General features: G+C 41.1%; 1 protein-coding gene and 1 long non-coding RNA gene across 2 annotated transcripts in view; one reads left to right on the forward strand and one right to left on the reverse strand.

The window, feature by feature from the left end:
- LOC309521577 overlaps nucleotides 1–20,766 on the reverse strand; it is a 210,323-nt gene extending 189,557 nt beyond the window's left edge. Inside the window, exon 1 of the long non-coding RNA XR_014214732.1 lies at nucleotides 20,525–20,766. This is a non-coding gene — a long non-coding RNA (uncharacterized lncRNA). The remainder of the gene's footprint in view (nucleotides 1–20,524) is intronic.
- LOC309521661 (vomeronasal type-2 receptor 26-like) lies at nucleotides 16,830–19,890 on the forward strand (the record flags this gene model as incomplete). Its single annotated transcript, XM_082204370.1, has 4 exons — nucleotides 16,830–16,975; nucleotides 17,240–17,411; nucleotides 18,654–18,780; nucleotides 18,989–19,890. Exons 1-4 carry the CDS (start codon nucleotides 16,938–16,940, stop codon nucleotides 19,888–19,890), a joined length of 1,239 nt encoding a protein of 412 aa, XP_082060496.1. The 5' UTR covers nucleotides 16,830–16,937.
- Nucleotides 20,767–27,470: the final 6,704 nt, after the last annotated feature.

The following is a 27,470-nucleotide window of genomic DNA, read 5'->3' on the forward strand; positions in this document are numbered from 1 at the left end:
TTGACTTCTCTAACACAGCTTCCTATGCAAGAGGACCGTGTTCTGGCCTAGCCCTAGCTATTCCACCCCCGAAGGGATCCCTCTATACTGCTTCACAATTTCTTCGGAGGCTAAGCGTAAGGCCTTTACCTGTGCCCGTCTCAACTGTTTTCCTACAGCAGTTCTGTCGGGTCGTTATTCCAGAGTTCCCATCGCAAATAGAACATGCACCTGTAATGACATGACCCTGGAGACTATGAAACATGTAATGTTCTTCTGAATATATTTTTATTAGTTTTACAAAAAATTTTAAAACAATACCAACATATAAAAAGACGTACAAACATGTATAGTTTCATAGACGAATTTTCATGAACTTCGTTTCTCAGACTCCCCCATACCTCTCCTTTCTGCATCTCAATGTCCAAAGTTTTTCAGCAACTTCTAACAGTTCTGTCAAAGATATGTCTTACTGGTATTTCCCTCAATCTAATATTATCTCGCTGTAACCCTTTCATTCTCAAAGCCTTGACATTTTAACCTTCATCAAGTTTATAATAGTCCTTCAAGTAAATTTTAAATTTCTTCCAATCTTCTTCCATCGTCTCCTTCCACTGATCGCGGATTCTGCCAGTCATCTCCGCCAGTGTCATATAGTCCATCACTTTCATCTGCCATTCTTCCAAAGTGGGTAGATCTTGTGTCTTCCAATACTTTGTGATGAGTATTCCTGCTGCTGTCGTAGCATACATAAAGAAAATTCTATCCTTCTTTGACACCAATTGGCCGACAATGCCCAAGAGAAAGGCCTCTGGTTTCTTAGAGAAAGTACATTTAAGTACCTTTTTCATTTCATTATATATCATCTCCCAGAAAGCCTTAATCTTCGGGCACGTCCACCAAAGGTGATAAAACGTACCCTCAGTTTCTTTACACTTCCAGCACTTATTGTCAGGCAAATGGTAAATTTTTGCAAGCTTGACTGGGGTCATGTACCACCTGTAAATCATTTTCATAATATTTTCCTTTAAGGCATTACATGCCGTAAATTTTATCCCGGTGTTCCACAACCATTCCCAGTCAGCAAACATAATGTTATGACCAATATCCTGTGCCCACTTAATCATTGCTGATTTAACCATTTCATCCTGCGTATTCCACTTCAGCAGCAAATCGTACATTCTTGACAAATTCTTAGTATTGGGTTCTAACAGTTCAGTTTCTAATTTTGATTTCTCCACCTGGAAGCCAATTTTCCTGTCTTGTTTATATACCTCCATTATTTGATAATAATGGAGCCAATCTCGTACTTTAGGTTTCAGTTTCTCATGACTCTGTAACTTCAATTTATCTCCTTCTTGTTCCAAAATTTCCCAATACTTTGGCCATCCGACCTCCATATTGAGTTTTTTCAATGCCTTAGCCTCCAAGGGTGACACCCATCTAGGGGTTTTATTTTCCAGCAAATCTTTATATCTTGTCCAAACATTAAACAATGCTTTTCTGACAATATGATTTTTAAAGGCCCTATGCACTTTAATTTTATCATACCATAGGTATGCATGCCAACCAAATGTATTATTAAAACCTTCTAATTCCAAGATATCTGTGTTCTCGAGGAGCATCCATTCTTTCAGCCAGCAGAACGCTGCTGCTTCATAATACAATTTTAAGTCCGGCAGGGCAAATCCCCCTCTTTCTTTGGCATCTGTCAGTATTTTAAATTTTATTCTGGGCTTTTTGCCCTGCCAGACAAATTTCGAAATGTCTTTCTGCCACCTCTTGAAACAGTCCATCTTGTCCAGAATCTGGTTTGAAACCAAAATAACATTCTAGGCAATACATTCATCTTAATAACTGCAATTCGGCCTAACATTGACAATTTCAAATTTGACCATATTTCTAGATCTTTTTTAATTTCTGACCAACATTTTTCATAATTATCTTTATACAAATTTAAATTTTTAGATGTCAAATAAACCCCTAGGTATTTCACCTTCTTAACCACTGTCAAACCTGTTTCGTTCTGGAATTTCTCCCTCTCCATTACTGTTAAGTTTCCCCCCAAAACTTTAGTCTTTTGTTTGTTCAATTTGAATCCAGCCACCTGGCCAAATTCTTGAATTATTTCCAACACCCTTTTTGTACTAGTGTCTGGCTCTTGTAGAGTCAAAACCAAGTCATCTGCAAAAGCCCTTAATTTGTAATGTTTAGCTCCGACCTGTACACCTTTAACTTGCTGGTCATCTCTAATCATATTTAGCAGCACCTCCAGGACAGAAATAAAAAGCAATGGGGAAATTGGACACCCCTGTCTTGTCCCTTTTTCTATCTTAAATTCTTCAGTTATCACATTGTTTACGATTAGTTTAGCTTTTTGCTCAGAATATATCGCACCCATACCATTCTCAAACCCTTGGCCTACCCCCATCCCATGAAGATTCTTTTTCATAAAACTCCAAGAAATGTTGTCAAAGGCTTTCTCCGCATCCACAAAAATCAAAACTGCTTTAGTGTTAATGTTCACCTCCAACAACTCCAAAATGTCAATTATATTCCTCACATTATCTGATAAGTGTCTTTTTGGGAGAAAGCCTGCTTGGTCCTTATGAATCTTTTCCATCAAAACTCTTTTCAACCTTTTTGCCAAAATGTCTGCAAAAATTTTGTAATCCACATTAAGTAATGATATTGGGCCGTAGTTCTTAAGTTGAGTCTTTTCAGTCTCTGTCATTGGTATGAGTGTAATATATGCCTCTTTCCGCGACTCTGGTGCCTTCTTCCCCTCTAGGATCTCGTTACAGACCTCTTTTAACGGATGTATCAGCCACTCCTTTAAAACTTTATAATATCTGGAAGTCAATCCATCTGGTCCTGGAGATTTGCCCAGTTGCATATTCTGGATGGCACCCTCTATCTCTTGTTCTGTTATTCTCTGGTTTAGATCCACCTTACTTTGATGAGAGATTTTTTGTAATCCATATTTTTTAAGGAATTCATCTATATCCTCTTCATTCTGTGATCCTTGTTGATATAATTTTTTAAAATAACTCAAAAAACAATTCCTAATCTCATTGGGTTTATTTATATTCTTTCCATCCACTTCTAGGTTTGTAACTGTATTTAATTTTTGTCTTTTTTTCAATTGGCAAGCCAGAAGCTTACCACATTTGTCTGCGGATTCGAATGTCTTTTGTCTCATTTGCTTTATCTTCCACTCAATCTCTTGATTCATCAATTCCATATATTGTGTTTGGTATAACTTAATCTCTCTCAAGATCTCCTGGGACTTTGGTTTTGATCTTAGTTTTTTCTCTCCTTCTTTTATCTTTTCCAAGATCTTTTCCTTCTTCTCATTCTGCTTTCTCTTTTTTATTGAATTTTGTTGAATCAAGAATCCTCGCATCACAGCTTTACTTGCGTCCCAGATCACTCTTTTTTCCACATCAGCCTTTAAATTTATTTCAAAATAGTCCTTTAAGGTTTTTTGGGCCTTTCTGTGAATCTCCTCATCTCGAAACAGGGTGTCATTCATCCTCCATCTAAATTGACCAGTTGTTGTAAGTTTCATTTCCATCTTCACGGCGTTATGGTCAGAGCAAGTCTTTGGGCAGATTTCTATTTTCTTAATTTTTGGAGCCATCCCACTAGAAATCCAGATTTGATCGATTCTGGTCCAGGTCATCATTGCTTGAGAGAAAAAAGTTCCCTCTTTCTCGAGAGGGTTCCTCGTTCTCCATATGTCTATTAAGTCCATATTTTCAGTCATTTCAAAGAAGGTCTTCGGAAGTCTCCCTTCCTTGGAGATTGTCAGTCTTTGTGCCTTGTCCATGTTAGTAGAAACCACACCATTCATGTCTCCCATAATTATTACATTGTAATCCAAATAGTCCATCAGAGTTTCGTGAAGTTTCTTAAAGAATTCCGCCTTGCCTTCATTTGGTGCATAAACTCCAACTATTAAGAATTTTTCTCCTTGTACTTGTATTTCAACTGCTAGGTATCTTCCTTGTTCATCTTTAAACATCATTTTTGGGGTCCATTTCTCTTTTACATAAATCACAACTCCTCTTTTCTTGACTTTGTCTGATGAGATAAATTCTTGTCCTAATCTTTTATTTATAAGTAGTTTCCTGTGTACTCTGGTTACATGGGTTTCTTGTAGGCAAATCAAGTCCAATTGTTCTTTTTTCAAAATATGAAACACCTGTCGTCTCTTCAAAGGCATGTTCAGCCCATTGCAATTCCAGCTAAGGAGTTGCAGGGCCATCTTATTGTTTCTCCGTTACCCCTCCTACTGCTCCGAGTTGTTGCTCTTCCTCAGATGGCGGTGGTTTTAGTCCAAACGATAAGTTCAAAATATCCAATGCTCTCCTTTGTTCTAGAAGTGGGTCCACCGTTCCCTTCTGTAGGTCCTCATTATTTCTCTCCAGGAACTTCTCTTTGTCTTGGATTGTCTTTATTTTCACCTTCTTTCCCTTGTAGTTAAAGGACAGTCCTTGTGGAAACTCCCACCTAAAGAGAATGTTGTTCTTCTTCAGCAGGTAGACCAGATCCTTATAGAAGGTTCTCACCTCCAAGATATATTTAGGGATGTCTTTAAAGATTTGCATAGGTGAATTTTCGATTTCCAAGGCCTTTTGATAGTGTAGTTTTAATATTTTGTCTCTTTCTTCCGTAGATCTAAGAGTAATCAGACAATCCCTCGGGGTCTTTCTGTTCTGTCTCCTGCCCAATCTAAATGCTGTTATTATCTTAAATTCTTCCTCCTCCAGATCCTCCTGCCAAAAATCAGCAAATGCTTGTGTTAGGTACTCCACGAGGCTGTCTCCTTCACTCTCGGGAATTAATCTTAATTTCAACATGTAATGTTCTTCTGTCCCAACTGGACAGATGAAAGATCTCGGTTTTTAACTCCCCTCGTGAATAAGCTTCATCTCCCAATTCAGCCTTGGATAGTGTCCCTCCTTTTGCAGGATTCTGATTGTTGGATTACCGAGATGACAGCTAACTTTCTGCTCAGTGTGATGAAGAGGAAAGCGGCACTAACTTCTTCCTTAACACCACAGCTGCAGTCGATACGCTGCACGACCGAACGAAGTTCCAAGTAGCCTTATTGTACAAGGACAATCGAGTTAGGACATATCTGAGGAGCTGAAGGACCCTTTAACGGTACTCCTCCAGCATCAGCAGTGTTTTTTTTTTTCTTTCTTTAAGTAACCGCCCAGGACGATATTTACCTTTACCTCCCTACCCCCATTTTATGTTGTTATTTCAATGTATATCATGCTATGGCCACACGGCTAATGCAATAAATCTATATTATTATAATATTTCTTAAGATAAATTTTAAATTTCGTCCAATCTTCTTCCGCCGTCTCTTTCCCCTGGTCTCGGATTCTGCCAGTCATTTCAGCCAGTCCCATTTAGTCTATCACCTTCGTCTGCCATTCTTCCAGAGTGGGTAGGTCTTGTGTCTTCCAATACTTTGCGATGAGTATTCTTGCTGCTGTTGTAGCATACATAAAAAAGTTCTGTCTTTCTTTGACACCGATTGGCCAACAATGCCCAAGAGAAAGGCCTCTGGTTTCTTAGGGAAAGTACATTTAAGTACCTTTTTCATTTCATTATATATCATTTCCCAGAAGACCTTAATCTTTGGGCACGTCCACCAAAGGTGAAAGAATGTACCTTCAGTTTCTTTACATTTCCAACACTTATTATCAGACAAATGGTAGATTTTTGCTAGCTTGACTGGGGTCATGTACCACCTATATATCATTTTCATAATATTCTCTCTTAAGGCATTACATGCCGTACATTTTATACCGGTGGTCCACAACTGTTCCCAGTCAGCAAACATAATGTTATGACCAATGTCTTGTGCCCACTTTATCATAGCTGATTTCACTATTTCATCTTGTGTATTCCATTTCAGCAACAAGTTGTACATTCTTGACAGATTCTTAGTGTTGGGTTCTAGCAGTTCTGTTTCTAATTTTGATTTCTCCACCTGGAAGCCAATTTTCCTGTCCTGTTTGTAAACCTCCATTATTTGATAATAATGGAGCCAATCTCGTACTTTAACCTTCAATTTCTCATAACTCTGTAATTTCAGTTTATCTCCCTCTTGTTCCAAAATTTCCCAATATTTTGGCCATTTGGCCTCCATGTTAAGCTTTTTCACAGCTTTTGCCTCCATTGGGGACAACCACCTTGGGGTTTTATTTTCCAACAAATCTTTATATCTAATCCAGACATTATATAGTGCTTTCCTAACAATATGATTTTTAAAAGCTTTATGAGCTTTCACCTTGTCATACCATATATAAGCATGCCATCCGAAAACATTGAAAAACCGTCCAAATCTAAAATGTCTGTATTCTCAAGAAGTAGCCAGTCTTTCATCCAGCAGAAAGCTGCTGATTCGTAGTACAGTTTTAAGTCCGGCAGGGCAAATCCCCCTCTTTCCTTTGCATCAGTTAAAATCTTAAATTTTATTCTGGGTTTTTTGCCCTGCCAGACAAACTTCGAAATATCTTCGTGCCACCACTTGAAACAATCCATCTTATCCACAATTTGCAATGTTTGGAATAAAAACAACATTCTAGGCAAAACATTCATCTTAATAACAGCAATTCGATCTAACAAGGAAAGCTTCAAATTTGACCATATTTCTAGATCTTTTTTTACTTCTGTCCAGCATTTCTCGTAATTATCTTTAAATAGATTCACATTCTTAGATGTCATATTAATCCCCAAGTACTTCACCTTGGGACTTTGGTTTAGATCTCAGTTTCTTTTCTCCTTCTTTTATCTTTCCCAAAATCTTGTCCTTTTTCTCATTTTGGCTTCTCTTCTTTATTGTATTTTGTTGTATTAAAAATCCTTGCATAACAGCTTTACTTGCATCCCAAATTACTCTTTTTTCAACATCTGTTTTTAAATTTATTTCAAAATAGTCTCTCAAAGTTTTTTGGGCCTTTTTGTAGACCTCTTCATCTCTAAATAAGGTGTCATTCATCCTCCATCTGAAGGAGCCAGCTGTTGTTAACTTCATCTCCATCTTTACAGCATTGTGGTTGGAGCAGGTTTTTGGGCAGATTTACACTTTCTTTATCTTTGGAGCCATCCCACTAGTAACCCATATTTGGTCAATTCTAGTCCATGTCATCATGGCTTCAGAAAAAAAAGTTCCCTTTCTCTCGAGAGGGTTCTTTATTCTCCAAATGTCAATCAAGTCCATATTTTCAGTCATTTCAAAGAAGGTCTTTGGTAGTCTTCCATCTTTAGGGACTACCTGTCTTTGCGCCTTGTTCATATTTGTAGATACTACTCCATTCATGTCTCCCATCAAGATTAAGTTGTAATCCAAATAGTCCAGTAAGATCTCATGCAACTTCTTGAAGAATTCCGACTTCCCTTCATTTGGTGCATAAATTCCTAATATCAAAAAATTTTCTCCTTGAACTTGAATTTCAATTGCCAAAAATCTTCCTTGTTCAACTTTAAACATCAATTTCGGGGATAATTTTTCCTTTGCATAGATTACCACTCCTCTTTTCTTAACTTTATCAGATGAAATAAATTCTTGTCCTAATCTTTTATTGATGAGTAGTTTCCTATGCAACCTTGTCACATGTGTTTCTTGTAAACAAATCAAGTCCAATTGCTCTTTTTTCAATATATGAAAAACATTTCTCCTTTTTCGAGGAAGGTTCAAACTGTAAAAATTCAGCTTAGAAGTTGCAGAGCCATCTTGCCGTTATTTACTTTCCCCTCCTACTGCTCCGAGTAGTTGTTCACCGTCCGTTGGTGATTTCAGTCCAAATGATAGATTTACAATGTCTGTTATTTCCTTTGCTGCTGGGGTTGGTTCCACTTCAACCACTTCTTTCAAGAGATCTTCCTCATTATCTCGTAGAAATTGCTCTTTATCATGCACAGATCTTATTTTTGTTTTCCTTCCCTTATATTTGAAAGATAGGCCTTGAGGAAATTCCCACCTGAAGGGTATTCCATTCTTTCTCAGTAGATCAACCAGGTCTTTGTAGTAAGTTCTTGCATCCAAAATATGCTTAGGTATGTCCTTAAAAATCTCCACATAGGAATTTTCAATTTCCAAGGTTCTTTGAAAATGCAAATTCAGTATTTTGTCTCTTTCTTCTTTAGATCTTAAAGTTATCAAGTAGTCCCTTGGCTTCTTTCTGTTTTGTCTTCTGCCCAGTCTAAAAGCAGCCACTATCTTAAATTCTTCCTTCTCTAACTCCTGTTGCCAAAAGTCCAAAAATTCTTTTGTAAGGAAGTCCACCAAATTATCTTTCTCACTTTCAGGCACTGCTCTTATTCTCAAATTTCTCTTCTTTCTTTGCAATTCAAGCATAGACAAAGCCAACTCATGATCTTCTAACTTTTTACAGACTGGTGTTATCTTTTCCTGGGTAGCATCTGCAGTAGCCTTAGCGTCTTCTGCAATCTTTCGAGTTGTGGCAGAGTCCTCTAAAAGTTTTTTAATAGTCTCTGTGTTTGAGGTCACCCTCTTCCCCAGTTCATTAACACTTTGCATGTTCAAATCAAGCTTTGCTGAGACCTCTGCCAATTGTTTACATGTTTGCTGAGTTTCAGGCCCAAGGACCAGCTGATCATTCATGTGGGGAAAATGGGTTCTCTGACGTCTCTGTGATCTCGGATGATGGAGAGGTATGCTGCCCCAGCCCCATGTCACCTGTGGCCCACAGGGGATTTGGGAGATGAGGATCCAGGTCACCTCTCAGATCAAGTGCCCCATAAGATCACAAGATCAACCATGTTGTTTACAATAAAGCTTTAGCCAGGCATAGCCAAACTCGGCCCTCCAGATGTTTTGGGACTATCACTCCCATCATCCCTGACCACTGGTCCTGTTAGCTAGGGATGATGGGAGTTGTAGTCTCAAAATATCTGGAGGTCCGAGTTTGCCTATGCCTGGCTTTAGGCCTCAAAAGTTGGTGGAGGTTGATTTAGTTAAAAAACCACAGCCGACAATCTTTAGAACTGTAGAATTAAGAATAGTCATGATACAAAGAATGCTATAGCATTTCCCCTTTGGACATAACTTGTTCAAAATTAATTGCTATGGTAGTGTTTCAAGCATTCTAAAGCTCATAGACAAAGATTCTAAACCACTGCATTCACAGATTTTTAAATCTAAACTTCATTATTTCATATGTATCTATTTATTACATTTATATAGCATTTATATACTATGGTTTTCCTTCTCCCAGTTTCATCTTCACAACAACCCTGTGAGGTAGGTTACGCTAAGAGTCTATGACCTGCCCAAGGTCACCCAGTGAGCTTCTTGCCTGAGTGGGGATTTGAACCCTGGTCTCCCATCTCCAACACTCTAACCAGTACATCACACTGGTTCTCAGCCAAAAATTATGGTTTGTCCATATGGTGTTAGTTAATGTAATAAGAATTTTGGTTGATATAATGGATAATGGACTTGATTTAAAGGTTGTGCAAAGTTGTCAGAAGTGCGTGCAGGAGCCAGGCCCTGTGACTGGTAGGGCCTCGCAGGATTGGGGCCTTCCTGAGTTTGGTCTGGGAGGGCAAGGCCCACGCCGCACAGGTGAGGCTTGACGGAAGACTCGTAGCACCTGGTGGCAAAGGGTAGGAGGGGTATATAAGACCAGCAGTTCCCTCTGGCTCTTTGCTACAGCAACACGCTACCCACCTAGCTGTGCTTCCTGGCTCCTGGTTTCCTGACCCTTGGACTCTTGGCTTCCTGACCCTGGACTGCTGTCCCTGGACTGCTGATTCCTGCTTCCCGACCTCAACCCCAGTCCCGACGTACCAAGTCAGAACTCTGACTGCCCATAACCCAGACCATGACAAAAGTTTGTTCTACCTCTTTGAACAATTAACGGCAAAGCAGTTATTTTTTTATTCTATATTTTCATCTTAAGTAGTTTTCTGGGTAACCCTTTCTCTCTCTTTTTGCTGACTCTCCATAAGCTCTTATTGCTCTCCTTGCTAAGGAGAACCAGCTGAGACTTTGGCTGTGATGTGATAAACATGCTTCCCACCCCCAAATAACTGAGAGGCTAATTAAGTCTCCTGTAATTATCAAAGTAATCACAATCATTTCTTTGACTCTCTGGGGTGTTCCAGTAGCTGCATGAAAACTATGAATCAAGACTTGCAGATACTATTAATATCTCCTGTGATGTTCAGAGCTTGGCCTTACACCAACGGCTCTGTCAGACTGGTCACTGATTCTATTTACTGCAAAAATCTAGCTTTTGTAACCATCCTGGTGAGACTTTGCTGCTCAGTATCACTCAGATGACAATGTGCACAGAGATGAATTGTCGCCTAAAAAATTCCTCTTGCTCCTACCATGCTCTGTGCAGGATGGTACTTTCCATGATGTTGGCATCAGTGCTGCTTCCTCCAGATGAGTGCAAGGCTGCTGTTGCTCCATGTTCCATCCGTGACCCTCTTCCTATTCTTCACAAATATTATCAGTCTGGAGATGTTGTTATTGCTGGCATTATGTGTCAAATCTATATAACTTCAAGCATAGCCTTTGATGAACCTCCTACACCTGAACTCTTTGATGACATTCTGTAAGGAAGTGTGTGTGTGTGTGTGTGTGTGTGTGTGTGTGTCTGCTTTAAAACCGTATTGTATACCAGTAATGAATATATTTCTGCATTTGACATATGATGAAGGTGATGCTCATTACACTAGTGGTCAAAATTGTGGAAAACTTTAGGAAAAGCTGTATTTCTAAGGGGTGATGGCTCATAAGAACAGTATACCATTAGAATGAACCTCTGCAGTATATCATTAGAAAGATAATCTAATGCAGAATATAATGCGACAAACTGTGTTGAATAGTCCTGACCTGAATCCAACATAATATCTGTGGAGCTGATTAAATAAACTTTTAGTCAGAAGCAACAAAAGAATAAAGCACAATTTTTAGAAACAATCTTGGTTTCATGTTAAAACACCTGGTGAATTAAAATATTTGGTTTACTCCATGAGATGCCACTGTAGAGCTGCAATTGCAGCAAAAAGTTTTTATGCTAACATAAATGGTGAAAAGTTATGAAATACCCTTATCATGGTTTTCTGTGCATAACGTTTTGTTTGGCTATTTGCTTGCTTTGGTGATCACTTGTAGCTGAGTAAAATTTGTCTTCCATGAAGATGGTTTTAACAGTGAGTCCGTATGTGACTGTGGAGACCAATTCTGGATCCACATGTCCTTCCATAGTGAGGACCTAGGTTTCCAGGCGGGAGTAATCTCACGATCATTTCTTTGACTCTCTGGGGAGTTCCAGTAGCTGCATGAAAACTATGAATCAAGACTTGCAGATACTATTAATATCTCCTGAGGATAGGATTGATCTTTATTACGGCCATTGGCCCGTTACACGACAGTTTCCCATACCGACATATTATACTTAAACCTCCAAATTTAAAATCGCCAAAACTTACAGAAGACAAACAGTAACCGAAGCAAAACAAAAACAAAAACCACTATCATACAAACAGAAACCACCATCATACATTACAGTAATTTTGTAACCTATACATCGCCCTCTGCTCATAAATTAATCATAACTTTTTGTTTGGCTATTTGCTTGCTTTGGTGATCACTTGTAGCTGAGTAAAATTTGTCTTCCATGAAGATGGTTTTAACAGTGAGTCCGTATGTGACTGTGGAGACCAATTCTGGATCCACATGTCCTTCCATAGTGAGGACCTAGATTTCCAGGCGGGAGTTGGTCAGGGTGAGGGTTTGCCACATATGCCTTCCTCTTAGCACGTTTCTCACTTCCATCCTGAGTTCAAGTGCCTTCAATGTCCTTTACACCTTTGGTAAAAGCTGTTCTCCCAGCCAGTATTTCCCAATTGTCTGTGTTTATACTACATTTTTTTTAGATTGGCCTTAAGGGAGTTTTTAAACCTCTTTTGTTGACCCCCAGCATGGTGCTTTCCATATTAAAGTTTGGAATAGAGTAGTTGCTTTGAAAGACGATAATCAGGCAAAATGACCTGTCCAACAAAGTTGATTTTGAAGAATCATTTCTTCGATATTGGTGATCTTTGCTTCACCCAGTACATTGACATTAGTTTGCCTGTCTTCCCAAGCGATGTGTAGAAAATTTCAGAGACACCGTTGATGGAATCTTTCAAGGAATTGGAGATGACATTTATAAGTGGTCTCTGTTTCACAAGAATAAAGTGAGGTTGGTAGTACAATTGCTTTGTAAACAAGCATTTTGTTCTCCATGCAAATGTCCCGGTTCTCAAACACCCTGCAGGAGAAAGCGCACTTGCAGACCTCAGACAGTGCAGGATTTTGGCATCAATGTCAGCCCTTGTGGAAAGATAACTGCCCAGGTAGGCGAAGCGATCAACACTTTCCAACCTTACACCATTGAGTTGGATTTGTGACTGTACATAGAGGTGGTTTTGTTCTTGTCAGTGAAGCACTTTGGTTTTTGGGATGTTGTGCATGTAGGATCAAGGCAATGGAAATAATAGAGTTGGGGCAATAACACAACCATGTTTAACACCTGATCCCACTGTGAATGGTTCACTTTGAGAGCCATGGTTATCTGCAATTGTTGCGGTCAAATAATCATGGAGGAGATGAATGATGTTCACAAATTCATCTGGGCAGCCAATTTTCAGAAGGACAGTCCACAGGGCATTACGATTCACAGTGTCAAAGGCCTTAGTCAGGTCAATAAATGCCATATACAGGGGTTGGTTTTGCTCTCTGCATTTTTCTTGTAGCTGTCAAGTGGTGAAAATCATGTCCACTGTCCCCCTAGAAGGTCAAAAACCATTTTGGGATTCAGGAAGAGTAGCCTTGGATATTGTTAGGAGACGGTTTCCTAAGATCCTTACAAGAATTTTGCCGGCTGCAGCTAATAAAGAGATGCCTCAATAGCAATTCCGCTTAATAGGATCTTGAAGGGCTTGATTATTATGGTATTAATCTAAATAATACTGATGTTATGAGCCAGAGATACATACATACTTTCCAAAATGTTTTCACAATATTGGCCACAGGTGTATGATGATTCCTACCAACCTTTTTCCTTCCACAAACCCACTTCTGCAGTGTGTGATAACCTTTTTCTTCTTATACGGTAGGCTTATACCAATGTTCACTTTTTCTAAAAAAAAAGTTTGCAAGGCAGCATACAAAGTAGCATCCCCATTCACTTTGTTAAGGCTTTCTGCTCATTTACCATGGTGAGCTAAGGATTTCTTATTTAATATTTGACTTTAATCAAAGCCAAGTGGTAATTCATTCAGACTTGGGGGTGATTTTATCATAAGCTTTTGGTAACCAGACTTTCTCCTCCTCCTCCGTAGAACAGAAATAGTAGCAATTAGGGCCAGGCCGCCTATCAGGTGGCAGGAGTTAGATGTTCAGGGTAGCGAAACATCCAGGTTTGTGTTTCAATATATCCATACACTTTCTATGTTTGTGAATGTGAATTGTTATACACTGTGTTGCTCTCCATACAGACCACTGACACAACTCTACCAGCATATCCTGGCTTTGGCATTTGCTGTGAAAGAGATAAATGAAAATCCCCAAATATTGCCCAATATGTCTCTGGGTTTCCACATCTACAACAGCCATTTCAGTGCAAGCTGGACCTACCAAGCTTCCATGGAACTTCTTTCTAGCCTAGAAAGACTCATCCCTAACTATAAATGTAATGTTCAGGAGACTCCAAAGGCTGTGATTGGGGGGCCAAAACCTGATTTATGTCTCCACATGTCAACCGTCCTGTCCATGTACAAGATGCCAAGGGTAAGAGGTTTGCATGGAACATGGATCATCAATGAAAGCCATTTACAGTTGTTTCTGACTAGTCTCATTGGGTTGCATTCTGCTAACTGAAGAACAAAATATCAAGGGAATGGCAAATAGTGGGTAAAGGTTGGTATTTTTCAACCAAAAATGCAGGTTGAGGAAAATGTCTGCTTCAGTTCCACACCTCCTGAAAAACTCAGGTGGAAGAATTCCTCATTGGAGACTTTACTCCTGTGCAGGACTGTAACAAAACGTCTGCTGCCTGTGGTAGCACAACTGTATGCTTGCTATGCCTGCTGAAAAATCACTTATATATTTCCCAAAATAACTTTAACATTCCAAATCAAAAGAAATAAGTGATATTGGAATCCTTCTGAAGCAGATCCCCCTCAGTAAAACTCTGTAACCACCACGGGTTATCTAGCGTGTGTGAGGTAATGGTCAACTTCAGGCAGAAGTTGAACAAATAAGGAAGATTTATTTTGCAGAATAAAGTTGGTAAGACAAAAGATGTATCAGGAGATAAAGTATCCTCACGACTTGACTTCTCCTTCATCAAACTTAGCCCTCCAGTTAACTTTTGCCTGAAAACTCTTAAAGTACTCCAAACACTGTCGTGGTATCTAAGCTCAGAGGGTCCTTTCTCTAGCTATAAACATTTTCCTCAGGGTGGCTCCACCCCCTTGCTGACTGGCTGTCTTGGTTGCCATTTACCTGTTCTTTTCTTTATCCTCCTTTACATATGAAAGACAGCAAATTCTGCCGTAAACATAACTGCATAATTCTTCTATTTGATGAAAATACGTTAATACCTTAGTATTTCCCCAGATTGCAGATTATAAATTAAGAGATATACAGTGGTACCTTGGGTTACAAACTTAATTCGTTCCGGAGGTCCGTTCTGAACCCAAAACTGTTCTTAACCTGAGGGGCGCTTTTGCTAATGGGGACTCCCACTGCAGGCGCACTGCTGGCGCACGATTGCCGTTCTCATCCTGGGACAAGGTTCGCAACCCGAGGTACTACTTCCAGGTTAGCGGAGTTTGTAACCCAAAGTGTTTGTAGCCTGAGGTACAAAAAGCTGAATCCCCCTGGTTAATATATAATATATAATATATAATATATATAATATATTGAAATCTGGTTTGGGGGTTTTGATATCATCATTTGTTATTATCTTTCCTCCCTTGATTTTATTAATGACCCTCTTTAGCTCCTCTATGGCTCTTCTCCTGTGACGACTAATGACGTTCAAGCTCTTTTCACCCACTGGATATTCCCAGATGGGACTCAGCAATACGAGGGGATCCTCCAGTTACTGCTGCATTTTCGCTGGGTGTGGATTGGTGTGCTTTTTCTCCATGGTGACACTGGAGAGAGATTTGTACAAAATATTCTCCCCATGTTTGCCCAGAAGGGTATCTGCTTTGATTTTATAGAAAGTTTCCCTAAGGTTACCTCTTCTGGTGAGTTTGATGAATTGGTGGAACAGGGTTCGAAAACAATGAACATTATTGTGGGAAGCACTGCCAATGCTGTGGTTGTTCATGGCGAAATTCACACAATTATGGTAATGAGAACAATACCCAGACTTGCAGAAACGAATGATGTGCCAATGCAAGGGAATACAAAAGTCTGGATTATGATAGCCCAGATGGATTTCACCTCATTTCCCTTTCAAAGAGGTTGGGACATCACATTCCTCCATGGGGCTCTGTCCTTTGCAGTTCACTCTAAGGATCTTCCAGGATTCCAGAAATTTATTCAGATGAGAAAGCCTACCTTGGAAAAAGAAGATCGTTTTCTCAGGGTTTTCTGGGAAGAGGCATTTAATTGTGGTTTTAATGATTCTGCTTCAGAGAAGAAAGATGACAAACTCTGCACTGGGGAGGAGAATATTGAGAGCCTTCCTGGGTCTGTTTTTGAAACGAGCATGACAGCCCACAGCTACAGCATCTACAATGCAATCTATATTTTGGCACATGCTTTGCACACCATGCAGTCCACCAAATTAAACTGCAGAGCAATGGCAGGTGGAGCAAGATGGAAACTTACAGATCAACAGCCCTGGCAGGTAATGTTGTCTTCCAGTTAATACAGATGTCTGTAGTCAACTCTGGAGCTGAGCTAAAAGGGGGACTTTTCTTGAATACCTCTTCAGTAGGGGGTATTTTCTCCTCTTTCCTCTCAGGGAGGAAATGACTATCCACTAATGGTTAGGATAACATAATGGATGAAATTCTGCCATCACTTTAAAGTGGGTTCAGTTGTCCTTGGAATAGCAAAATGTGGCTATAGATTGCTAGGTACAGGATAACAAGCTATCACAATTTCTACAAAGGTAGCCCTGAATCCCTGGGAAGTGATGAGCAGCTTATCTACACAGCTTATCCTCCTATCTGAAGGTACATCCTGTCTAATTGTGGTCTAATTTCTATGAAATTTGGGCCAAGACTTACTGTAATTCTTAAAAGAACCACATCCTACCTCCACAGTAAACATTGCTACAATTGAAATTATCCTTCACAAAATATTTAAAATGAATATTGTGTTCCACAATGTTGCTCTTTTGTATATGCTCATGATCAGGTCTTTTTTCAGCTGGAACTCAGTTCTCTCCCGTCTCAGGGGGGCTCCATTGCTATTCCAAGGGAACGAGGGAGGTGTTTGTGGTGAGTTCCAGCACCTCTTTTTCTAGAAAGCAGCACTGCTCATTAATTCCTTTTTCCTTTTTAGCTCCATCCATTTTTGAAGAAGAGACTCATTAAAAACAAAGAAAGAAAGACAGACACTAACATACATCTTTTAAGGAGACCATGACCTATACCTCTTAAATGTTAAAGATAAGCACTCTATTTGTACGAATATTGCTAATATTTAATTATTTTTGGCATCTTCATTAATTGCCTTTTTCCTCTTCAAATTTAGGTCCACCACTTTCTGGGAAGTGTTTCATTTAATAATAGTGTTGGGGAAGAAGTTTCCTTTGACCAAAATGGGGAATTAGTAGCTGGATTTGATATAATAAATTGGGTCACATTCCCCAATCAGTCATTTCTGAGAGTCAAAGTTGGAACAATGGACCCACAAACTCCCCCAGAAAAGAGGTTAACCATTCATGATGATGGTATCATGTGGCCCAACTGGTTCAACCAGGTAAGAGGTTGTTCTGGATTTTTTGCTCAGTGTCCCAAAACTGCCTCATTGCAACACATTGAATCATCAATTATCAGAATCAGACTCGATCTGTGAAGGAAAATCAAGCTGTAGCACTGATAAAAGGAAAGCTATCTGGTTTCTAGGTCTATTTGCAGAAGTGTCTCAGCTATAAAGAGTCACTAGTCAATGAAATTTGAGGAAGCCCAGTATGTCTTTTAATTAGTATATACATATTATTATTGTTCCTTCCTTCATTTTCAGGATTCTGCACAGGTCCCCAGCGCATTCTGGGGCTGTGCCAGGGAACACCCGGGCCAAAATCAACCTCTTTCAGACAATATGGCCGAAAGCAGAAAGATTTACTCTTGATTGGAACCCAGTGGTGAAGAAGACCCCTGCAGCCAGCATGATTGGACCCTCTACTCAGGAACTGGTGAATGGAGGGCTCAATCCTGCTCAGTTTGACTGCCCTCATGTATCCCCCTGCTTAGAACAGGCACACATATCCAAAGTGCAGTGTGGGGCTATTTGAAAGCTCTGTTGCAAAGAGCTCTGTGCTGCTCTTTGCAGATGCTGCCTGCCTTTCCTTCAGAATCAGCCCGATTCAGCTTGGGATTTGGCCAAATCTGTTCCACAGCCCTAATTTGTACCCCACAATTATTTTTAGGACCTGGCTGCACAAAATAAAATTGTAAGATACACACAGGTGATGAAGACGGTAACTCTGCAAGGAAACAGCACTGCAAGAATCCATCAAAAGCAAACAATTACAGTTGCAATCAAAATTATTTAACCCCCATTGCAAATCAGGTTTAATATCAAAATTTACACAATTTCAATTGCTTGCAAAAGCTATTGAAATACCTCCACTAAATGGATGCTTCAAGTGGTTTCCCCAAATTCAACTGAAAATGCAACCCATACTGTCTTCTTCAGTCTCACTATTATTCACCCCCTGAATAGAATCCATCACAACAGCACAAATACAACAGGTGTTGTCTCATCTGTTGCACACCTGATGCAACTAATCAAGGGCTTCAGGTGTGCTAGAGCTGGAACACATGAAATAGCTATCTTATTTCTAGCTCTATCTAACACATGAAATACCTGAAATCGCAAGTGGTTTCCTGAGTGTCAAATGTTGCTGTATGTTAGCCATATTTCTAAGTCAGGAGAATGGTCCAAGAAGGTAAGAGAAGGGATCGTTGCCCTTCACAAGCAAGGATACAAGTATACAAAAAGAAAGCAAAGGCACTGAATGTTGGCAGAGAAACCATTGGAAGCATAGTTCGTAAGTTCCAAGTTAAAGAAACAGTGGTTAGACTACCTGCACAGGGCAGAATTTCAATAATTTCTATTGCAACTGTGAGTCAAAAACAATTCAGTTATTTCTATATTCATGAGATAGTGACCCAATAAGCTTTTCCCTGAACATTTTCTAATTTAATAAGATATTGCCATGCTAATCTCTGAAGAAGTTCAAATACTTACTAATATGGTTTTCATAAAGGCAAATGTACTGGAGTAATGGTAGAAGTTCCAATGCTACCATTAGCTCTGAATTTAAGATCATCTTCAGATAAAACAAAACACCTCTAGCAAGCTATTGCTTACCTGTCATGTTTACTATTTGAAGATAAGTCCCAAATGATTTCCTTCTTTCATTTATGAACAGGCACAACCCACTTCTCTGTGTAATGAGAATTGTCATGTAGGTTATAGAAAGAACAAGAAGGAAGGAAAGCCATTCTGCTGCTATGATTGCCTTCCGTGTCCAGAAGGGAAGATCTCAAACAAGGAGGGTAAGGAATGTAACACACACACACACACACACACACACACACCTGTCATGTTTTTTTATCTGTGCATTAGAAGCTCCTTTTTCTAGGGGGAAAACAGTATGGAAGTAGCAGATATATTTTCTGGCATCTCTTAGATGCATTGTGCCAATTTGGGGACTGAAGACCTTTTTTTAATAATAAGATTAGTTTCTTCCATTTTTATTTTCAGACCTGGATGACTGTTTAGAATGCCCTGGAGATCAATATGCAAACCATGAACAGAATGGCTGCCTCCCCAAAGAGAAAACATTCTTGTCTTATGGAGAACCGTTGGGGATCAGTTTGGCCACGTTTGCCCTCTTCTTTTCCTTCATCACAGCTTTGGTGCTTCAAATATTCACAAAGCACAGAGATACTCCCATAGTTAAAGCCAACAACCGCAACCTAACTTATATTCTCCTCCTTTTCCTCCTGCTCTCCTTCCTTTGTGCTCTGCTCTTCATTGGCCAGCCTGGGGAAGTCACCTGCCTCCTTCGACAAACTGCTTTTGGCTTGATCTTCTCAGTGGCAATTTCTTGCATCTTGGCCAAAACTGCCATTGTGGTTCTAGCTTTCATGGCCACCAAGCCAGGGTCCCGAATGAGGAAGCGGGTAGGGAAGCCACTGGGCACCCCAATTGTTCTTTCCTGCTCCCTTATGCAAGTGACAATTTCTACTGTGTGGCTGGCAACCTCTCCCCCATTCCCAGATGTTGACATGGACTCAGTGACTGAAGAAATAATACTAGAATGTAATGAAGGCTCCACTCTTATGTTTTATTGTGTCCTGGGATTCATGGGTTGGCTGGCCATTGTGAGCTTCACGGTGGCTTTCCTAGCTAGAAAGTTGCCGGACAGTCTCAATGAAGCCAAATTCATCACCTTCAGCATGTTGGTCTTTTGCAGTGTGTGGCTCTCCTTTGTTCCAACCTACTTGAGCACCAAGGGCAAATACATGGTGGCTGTGGAGATCTTCTCCATCTTGGCCTCCAGTTGTGGGTTACTGGGCTGCATCTTTATCCCCAAATGCTATATTATTTTACTGAGGCCTGAGCTGAACAGCAGGGAGCAGCTAATAAGAAGACAGTTTTAAATAATCCAGAAGTCTGAATCATGCTCGTAATTTTTGGTGTCTGTTATTGCTATTTTATTTACATGTATATCATTAGAAATTAAGGATATTCATGCCCCTTGAAATTAAAGAATCAACAAATAATTGAAGAATTAAAAAGTAAATGATAAAAAAGATCTGGAGAATTCCTTTGGGAATCATGCTGGCAATTCTGGGTGTCTGCTATTGCTATTTTAATTACGTATATGTAATTAGAAATCTGGGATACTCATGTCCCACTGCTTTGCAAGCATGAACTATCAGCTCATCACCAGCACTTGTAAAGCACTTTGCACAGGTGCTCCTGACATCTTATTGAGCGTACAAACCCCCATCAGCCCAGCCACTCTTTAGCTGTTCCACAGCTGACATCACGAGAAGCTGAAGAGTGCCAGAAATTCCCACAAGTAGCTGTTCTTTAAAGTGACAGAAGAGACTAATAGGAGATTTGAGAGCTGTTTTTCCTCTTAAATAGGGAATATATAAAGAAGCATCTTCCTCTCCCGGATCAAATTAAAAAAAAAAAAAAAAAACACTTCAGAAGGACTACCTACTTGTACTATTTCATTTATATTGCATCATAAGACATGTTTCCTGGACACTTCACAAGTACAACAGCTAAATTGAAATACAGTGGTACCTCGGGTTAAGTACTTAATTCATTCTGGAGGTCCGTTCTTAACCTGAAACTGTTCTTAACCTGAAGCACCACTTTAGCTAATGGGGCCTCCTGCTGCCGCTGCGCTGCCGGAGCACGATTTCTGTTCTCATCCTGAAGCAAAGTACTTAACCTGAAGCACTATTTCTGGGTTAGCGGAGTCTGTAACCTGAAGCATATGTAACTTGAAGTGTATGTAACCTGAGGTACCACTGTACAAAATAATAATAAACAATTGCAGACCCAGGTGCATTGGGCTCTCTATGATCAGTGTATTGACAGGATAACAAATTGCCAGAACTTTATGAGGTTACAAATTTGTCTCAGCTTTATTGATTATAGTTGTAGGTTGGCCTGGGTGCACCTCTCTCAAATTTGTGGGTGGAAGTTTCTGCCAGGATGAAGCCAGTGCTACTTCTGTTGAACAAGTCATTCTCATCACCTCTCGCTCAACTTATGGGATAAAGGTATTCCAACACATGTCCCTCTGCTTCATAAAATAACATTATCTTACTGCTATTCATAAGTATAGAGACTGACAGATCAAATGATTTCTGGATTTTTCTACAACCAGTCATCAAATTGAACTATGGTGTTATAGATCCATCACAGTTTACAAAGTGTGCACTGATAGTCACAGGTACTTGGTGCATTGGAGAGTAGTAGGGTTATTGGGGCACTGCCCAGAAAATTTCAATATTTCCTCCCCCAATCTAATTGCAGGACCTCAGGTTCTGTCTATTACAGACTCTGGCTCCACCTCCGGTTGGTCTCCATGTCTTTTCCTTGCCTAATGTCAGGCTCCAGGGACTCTGCTTACTCCCACTGCTCCTGGGAAGATTCAGGAACCTGAGCAGGGGGAGGAGGAGGCTGAATGCAACCCTCCTCAGCACAATCCCTGACCCCTAAAAGTCCCCATGAGCATTAGCCGCCACTAACTTGCTGCTTCAAGGACAAGACAAAAAGTTTCAAAACATGCTAAGACATAAGGAATTCAGACTCAACATATTCCTCCTAAATCCCTATGTGAGAACATTGCTCCAAAAAGAATAACATATTCAAAATTCAATATATTGGGGGAAACTGATATTCTGACTTAACCTATTGGCAAGCTGCATGCTGACTTAAATGTTTCTGTATGTTAAACGAATTGTGCATTGTTGATGATTAATAGGTAAAGGTACGGGCCAGTTGTGTCCGACTCTAGGGTTGTGCACCCATCTCACTTAAGAGGCCAGGGGCCAGCGCTGTTCGCAGACACTTCCGGGTCACATGGCCAGCGTGACAAAGCTGTACCGGCGAGCCAGCACCAGCGCTGCACACGGAAACGCCGTTTACCTCCCCGCTAGTAAGCGGTCCCTATTTATCTACTTGCACCTGGGGGTGCTTTCGAACTGCTAGGTGGGCAGGCGCTAGGACCGAGCAATGGGAGCGCACCCCGCCACAGGGATTCGAACCGCCGACCTGAGGATCGGCAAGTCCTAGGCGCTGAGGTTTTACCCACAGTGCCACCCACGTCCAGTTGATGATTAATGGTTTAGTGTAATTTTGCAAGTGGTTCCAGGTCCTGTTGTGCATGGTTGTTGTATATAAAGTGCATAGTTAAACTATGGAAGTCACTCCCACAGGGGGCAATGATGACCACCAGACTAGATGGCTTTAAAAGAGCCCTAGACAAATTCACAGAGGAGAGGGCTATTGAGGTCTCCTAGCCAGGATGGCTCAGCTCTGATGTCACAGTTGGAGGCAGCCATGATCCTGAATACGAGTTGCTGGAAACCGAAGGAGGGGAAAGTGTTCTTCTGCTTGAATCCTGCTTGCAGCTTCCCCTTTGAGGCATCTGGGTGACCACTGTGAGAACAGGAGGCTGGACCAGAATGGCTATGGGCCTGATCCACTAGGCTCTTCCTGTGTTGTCATGTATTACAGTGTTTAGATTTAGATTATTCTGCAGACCACTTTCAGTACAGATCTACTTGCATGGCAAGTACCCCCCCCCTTGTGAAATGAAGACACGTGACACATTATTTTAGGTTAATGGGCGAAAAAAGGCCACAACTTTATTGATTACAGGAATTGAAAGGTATTGGCCTTAGGCATTGGCTCCTATTGACTACCCGGCATGGAAACTGGGAAGGGTTAACCACCAGCCAGGGGAGTCCTGCTGAAGTACGCCAACTAGGATCCCCCGGGTGTCACCGCTCAGGGGCGTGCCTTAGGCCCACACCTCCATAGCCTTAGGACCGGATCAGCTGGAACGTGGAAAAGAGTGCGGTCCCCGGGTGCGTCAGCCTTAAATGGGCTAGGCCACGCCTCCCCAGCCCGCCGATTGGCTGGCCGGGTCCGTGACGCACCTGAGGATTCCCCTGATCTCGCGGGGGCTAAGAGCCAGCCCCCGCGTGCACAGGAGGGGGTGGGCCCGCAACCCCACCTCCTCTCAAGCTCGGAAGTGGCTTTATGGAAAATGCTGTACAGAAGTAGCCAAGGAGGCTATTTCAAAGAATCAAAAGAATGAAAGAGCTGAGAAATAAAAGGAATGACTTTGTCTGGTTTTCTTCCAATAAATGCCAGCAAACAATGCAAAAATTAAAAGCATAAACACAAATTCATTCCCATTTGCTCCTCAGAATTAAGTGGTCTTTGCTGTTCAAGTCGGGCCTCAGAAGAATGATGTACAATTTGGGGGGAAATATACAACCCAGCAAACCTGCGCTGGAGGCCAAGATGCAAAAGACCTCCACAGCCACCATCTGCTTTCCTCTGGTGCTCAGATAAGAGGGAACAAAGGACAGCCAAACGCTGCAGAACACCAACATGCTGAAGGTGATGAACTTGGCTTCGTTGAAACTGTCCGGCAACCTCTTGGCCAGGAAAGCCATAGTGAAGCTGACCATGGCCAGGAATCCCAGATAACCCAGGACAGAATAAAACATTGCGACAGAACCTTCGTTGCATTCCACAATGATTTCCTCCACCAGAGAGTTCATGTCCACATCTGGGAATGGAGGAGCCGTACAGAGCCAAGCAGCACAAATGCTAGTTTGAACGGAGCAGCAAGCAAGAAGCACCGAGTTTGTGAGAGATTTCCCCACCCATTTCCTCATCCTGGATCCTGGTTTGGTGGCCATGAAAGCCAGAACCACCGTGATGGTTTTGGCCAAGACACAAGACACAGCAATGGAGAAGATGATGCCAAAAGCAGCTTGTCGTAAAGAGCAGCTCACTGGGTGAGGCTGGCCAATGAATAGCAAGGAGCAGAGGAAGCAGAGCAAGAGGGAAATGAGCAGAGTGTAGGTGAGGTCCCGGTTGTTGGCTTTGACAATGGGAGTGTCCCCATTCCTAGAGAAGACGCCAAGTATCAAAGCTGTGAGCAGAGAAAAGAGCAGAGCTAAGGAAGCTAAAACGAACCCTAAAGGTTCTGCGTAGGAAAGAAAATGTTGGCGTTTGGGGATGCACTGATCTCTGGCCTTGTTTGGAAATTGGTCATCTTGGCATTGGAAACAATAATCCATATCTGAAACAATGAGTGATATATGAGTTCCAACAAATAAGGCATTAATTAGTTGGTGAACGTATCAGAGATAAGTGGATATTAACAATAGTTTGTACAATTTTCAGCCACTATGCATAATCCGCAATAGTTTCTACATTTTGATGGGCCTAAGGTGCATGGATTGTTCATCTACTCTGTCCTTCATCTGGAATTAGTAATCAGAAATATTGACTTTGGTTGTACCCTTAGTGGTTCAATGTGCAAAATAGTAAGAGCAGACTCACTGGAAAGCACCCAGAGAGGTCTTCATGGTGATGGAGAATTCTTGAGAACAGCCACTTTCAGCTCAGAGGATGGGCTGAGGACTGTTCTGGGTAAGGAGACCATTTTCGGCTCTCACACCTAAAACTATCCACTCCTAACGATGTAGCATGTAGGAAGCAGGCAGATTACACTAGACACATTCCACACCCATTTCTACAGATCTCACTTGTAAAAGTTCTGGATCTAGTTTCCCCAACTATCTGTTCTTTCTTCCAGATATCAGTGCAGCTGCTGCTCTCTTTAGGAGTAAAAAGTAAAGGGACCCCTGACAGTTAGGTCCAGTCACGGATGACTCTGGGGTTGCGGCGCTCATCTCGCTCTACTAGCTTAAGGAGCCGGTGTACAGCTTCCGAGTCATGTGGCCAGCATGACTAAGCTGCTTCTGGCGAACCAGAGCAGCACATGGAAATTCCGTTTACCTTCCCTATTTATGTACTTGTACTTTGATGTGCTTTTGAACTGCTAGGTTGGCAGGGACCAAGCAACAGGAGCTCACCCCGTCGCGGGGATTCGAACCGCCAACCTTCTGATTAGCAAGCCCAAGAGGCTCAGTAGTTTAACGCACAGCACCACCCGATTCCGCACTCTTTAGGAGTACTGAACCAATAGAAGGAAATGTTAAGGGTTTCAGAACTCACAGGGTTAAAGAGTTCTGAGTGACGTCTCTTTCCTGAGGCGTGGTCACAGACACTTACGGGAGTGGTTTACTCTGAGTGTCTCAGTCTGTCTGTCTCTTGTACGCTATGCGAGAGGGAGAATGTGCGAGGTTTCGCCGGGTCTGATTTATGCTGTTATACTACATGATTAAAGGCTAAGAAGATAAGGAACGCCTTGTGTTTGTTCTGAATTATTACCCACACACTGCAATTGCTTCTAACCGCTGTGATCGCTCTGCTACCGCCCAAAGAGGAGGTAGGACGTTTGGATCGGCACGGACAGTTTGCAAGCTGTGCAACGGAAGAGTGCTGGACTCCATGTTTGGCCCTCTTGGCACTCTTGGCCGCCATAGGAAAGAGTTGAAATATATATTAGGAAGCATTTTACAAATTTGCAGATTATGTCTCTTACCCATTCGATTTGAAATCATCCCATATGGACACGAAGCACAATCATAGCAACAAAATGGCAACCCCTCCTTCTTTTTCCTGCTGTAGCCTGGCTGGCAGTGATCATTACACAAGGCAATGGGCAGCACCTATCCATGAAAAAAGTTGAAAATGTAGCTCTTGTGCCTTGTAAACAACACAGTTTTAACCAAAGAGAAGAGATCAGCTGCCTGATGAACATTATTCCAGAAAGGTGTGTTGTATGCCTAAATAAACTGTAATGTAAATATTGGGAATGAATAAGAAAGGATATTGAATTTTTCATCTGCATAAAGATGGAGGATGGAGAGAGGACAGAGAAGACAACAGACTTATAAATACAGGAAGTTAATGAAGAAGGTAAAATAGGAAGTACATACATTAACCTCAGAGAAGCACCACAAGATAATCTTCTTTCAAACCAAATGGGCAACTTATCCTCTCCTTGTCTTCTGAGCTGGAAATCTCACTTGGTTCAGCATGATTTACTCCTACACTCATGTGCAAAGTATTAAAATGTTATACTGAAATCCTATATATCAGGGATGTGGAACCTTTGGTCCACCAGATGGTATTGGACTCCCCTCAGTCTGAAATCCAGCCTGGCCAATGACCAGGGAGGAGGAGAGTTGGAAGCCAACAATATTTCATTTGCAATATAGTGGAATATATTACCATTCTATACTTTCAAACCAGAACTCTAAAGAAGATCTACTACTTACCTCATGTATGATGGGAGAATAACTTGTTGGACATGGGTTATACTTAAACAATTTGCTTATTGTGAAAAAGAATGTCTACATTAACCTTATAATTTGTATTCTTAATAACAATACCTCATTTTTTAAAAACCAATGGTCCCACCTGATTAAAAGATCTGTGCCATGTGATGGCTCCCTCATCCACACTGAAGTTTACATATTGTGAATCTTGTGGAACTATCTTTCCTACTTTCACTCGGGAGAAGGTTTGGTTTGGAAAAGTAACCCAGTTAATAATATCAAATCCACCTGCTAATTCTCCTTTCTCATCAAAGGACACTAAGTCCCCAGCACTGTTGTTAAAGGAGATACTCCTCAAGAACGAGTGCAGCTAGGCAGAAGAAAACAAAGGCAAAGTTTTAAAAAGGAGAGCTTTTATGGATTATAGAAAGGAGAAAGAATCAATCCACATATTTCACACAATGGAAAGTAGTCAAAAACTGTGCAGTCTACAACATTTGGAGAACATAAGTATTTCTAGCAAGTACAGCTGGCCTGCCACTTGTGTGAGGGTTCAGCTCTGGGGTCTGTGTGCAAAGGCAAAATGGTGCCATGTCAGGAAGCCCTGGAACTGCCCCTCCTGCAAAGTGGGAGTGCAGGGAGAAGGGGGCAAAGAAATGGAGAGAAGCTCATGGTGGGTTTTCCCTGCTCACCATTTGTTTCCCTGCTCACCATCATAAAGTGACCTTAACTTGCAGGCTCACTATAATCAATGAACATGACTGGAAGCAAGTTTAAAAAACAGACCAGGTAATTACATTTGAAAATAGCCCTATATGGTCCTCTTTAGTGCAGAAACAAATGCAGGTTCTAGGAAATAGTTGCTGTTGGTAGACAGAATGAGTGGGCAGTCATGGGTAGAAACAAACCTTAATATTTTCAAATGTTTTCTTATTTCTTTATAATACCCTTTCTCTTGCTCAACCTCGCACATTTATTAAGTGGATAATGAAAGAGGTCTAGTTTCAGAACCATTTTTATATGGAATGGAGCATGGTGCTCAGCATCTATACAGGGGTGTTCCCCCCCCCCCAGTGCTCATATTGCAATTTAACTGGGGTGCTGAGAAACAAAAATCAGTGGTTTGTGCCCTGTCAAATGGTGAGATAATGCCCGGGGAAGGTTCTGGGGAGGCTCTTCCTAGATACCATCTTTCTGAAATTAACACCTTATGGGGCCCAATTTAACATGCCTCCTTCTTCACCACTCCTGTTATATCAGAATCAGAAACACATATGACA

The sequence above is a fragment of the Podarcis vaucheri genome (assembly GCF_965113315.1).
Source record: "Podarcis vaucheri genome assembly, chromosome: 16".
NCBI classification, from domain to species: Eukaryota; Metazoa; Chordata; class Lepidosauria; order Squamata; family Lacertidae; genus Podarcis; species Podarcis vaucheri.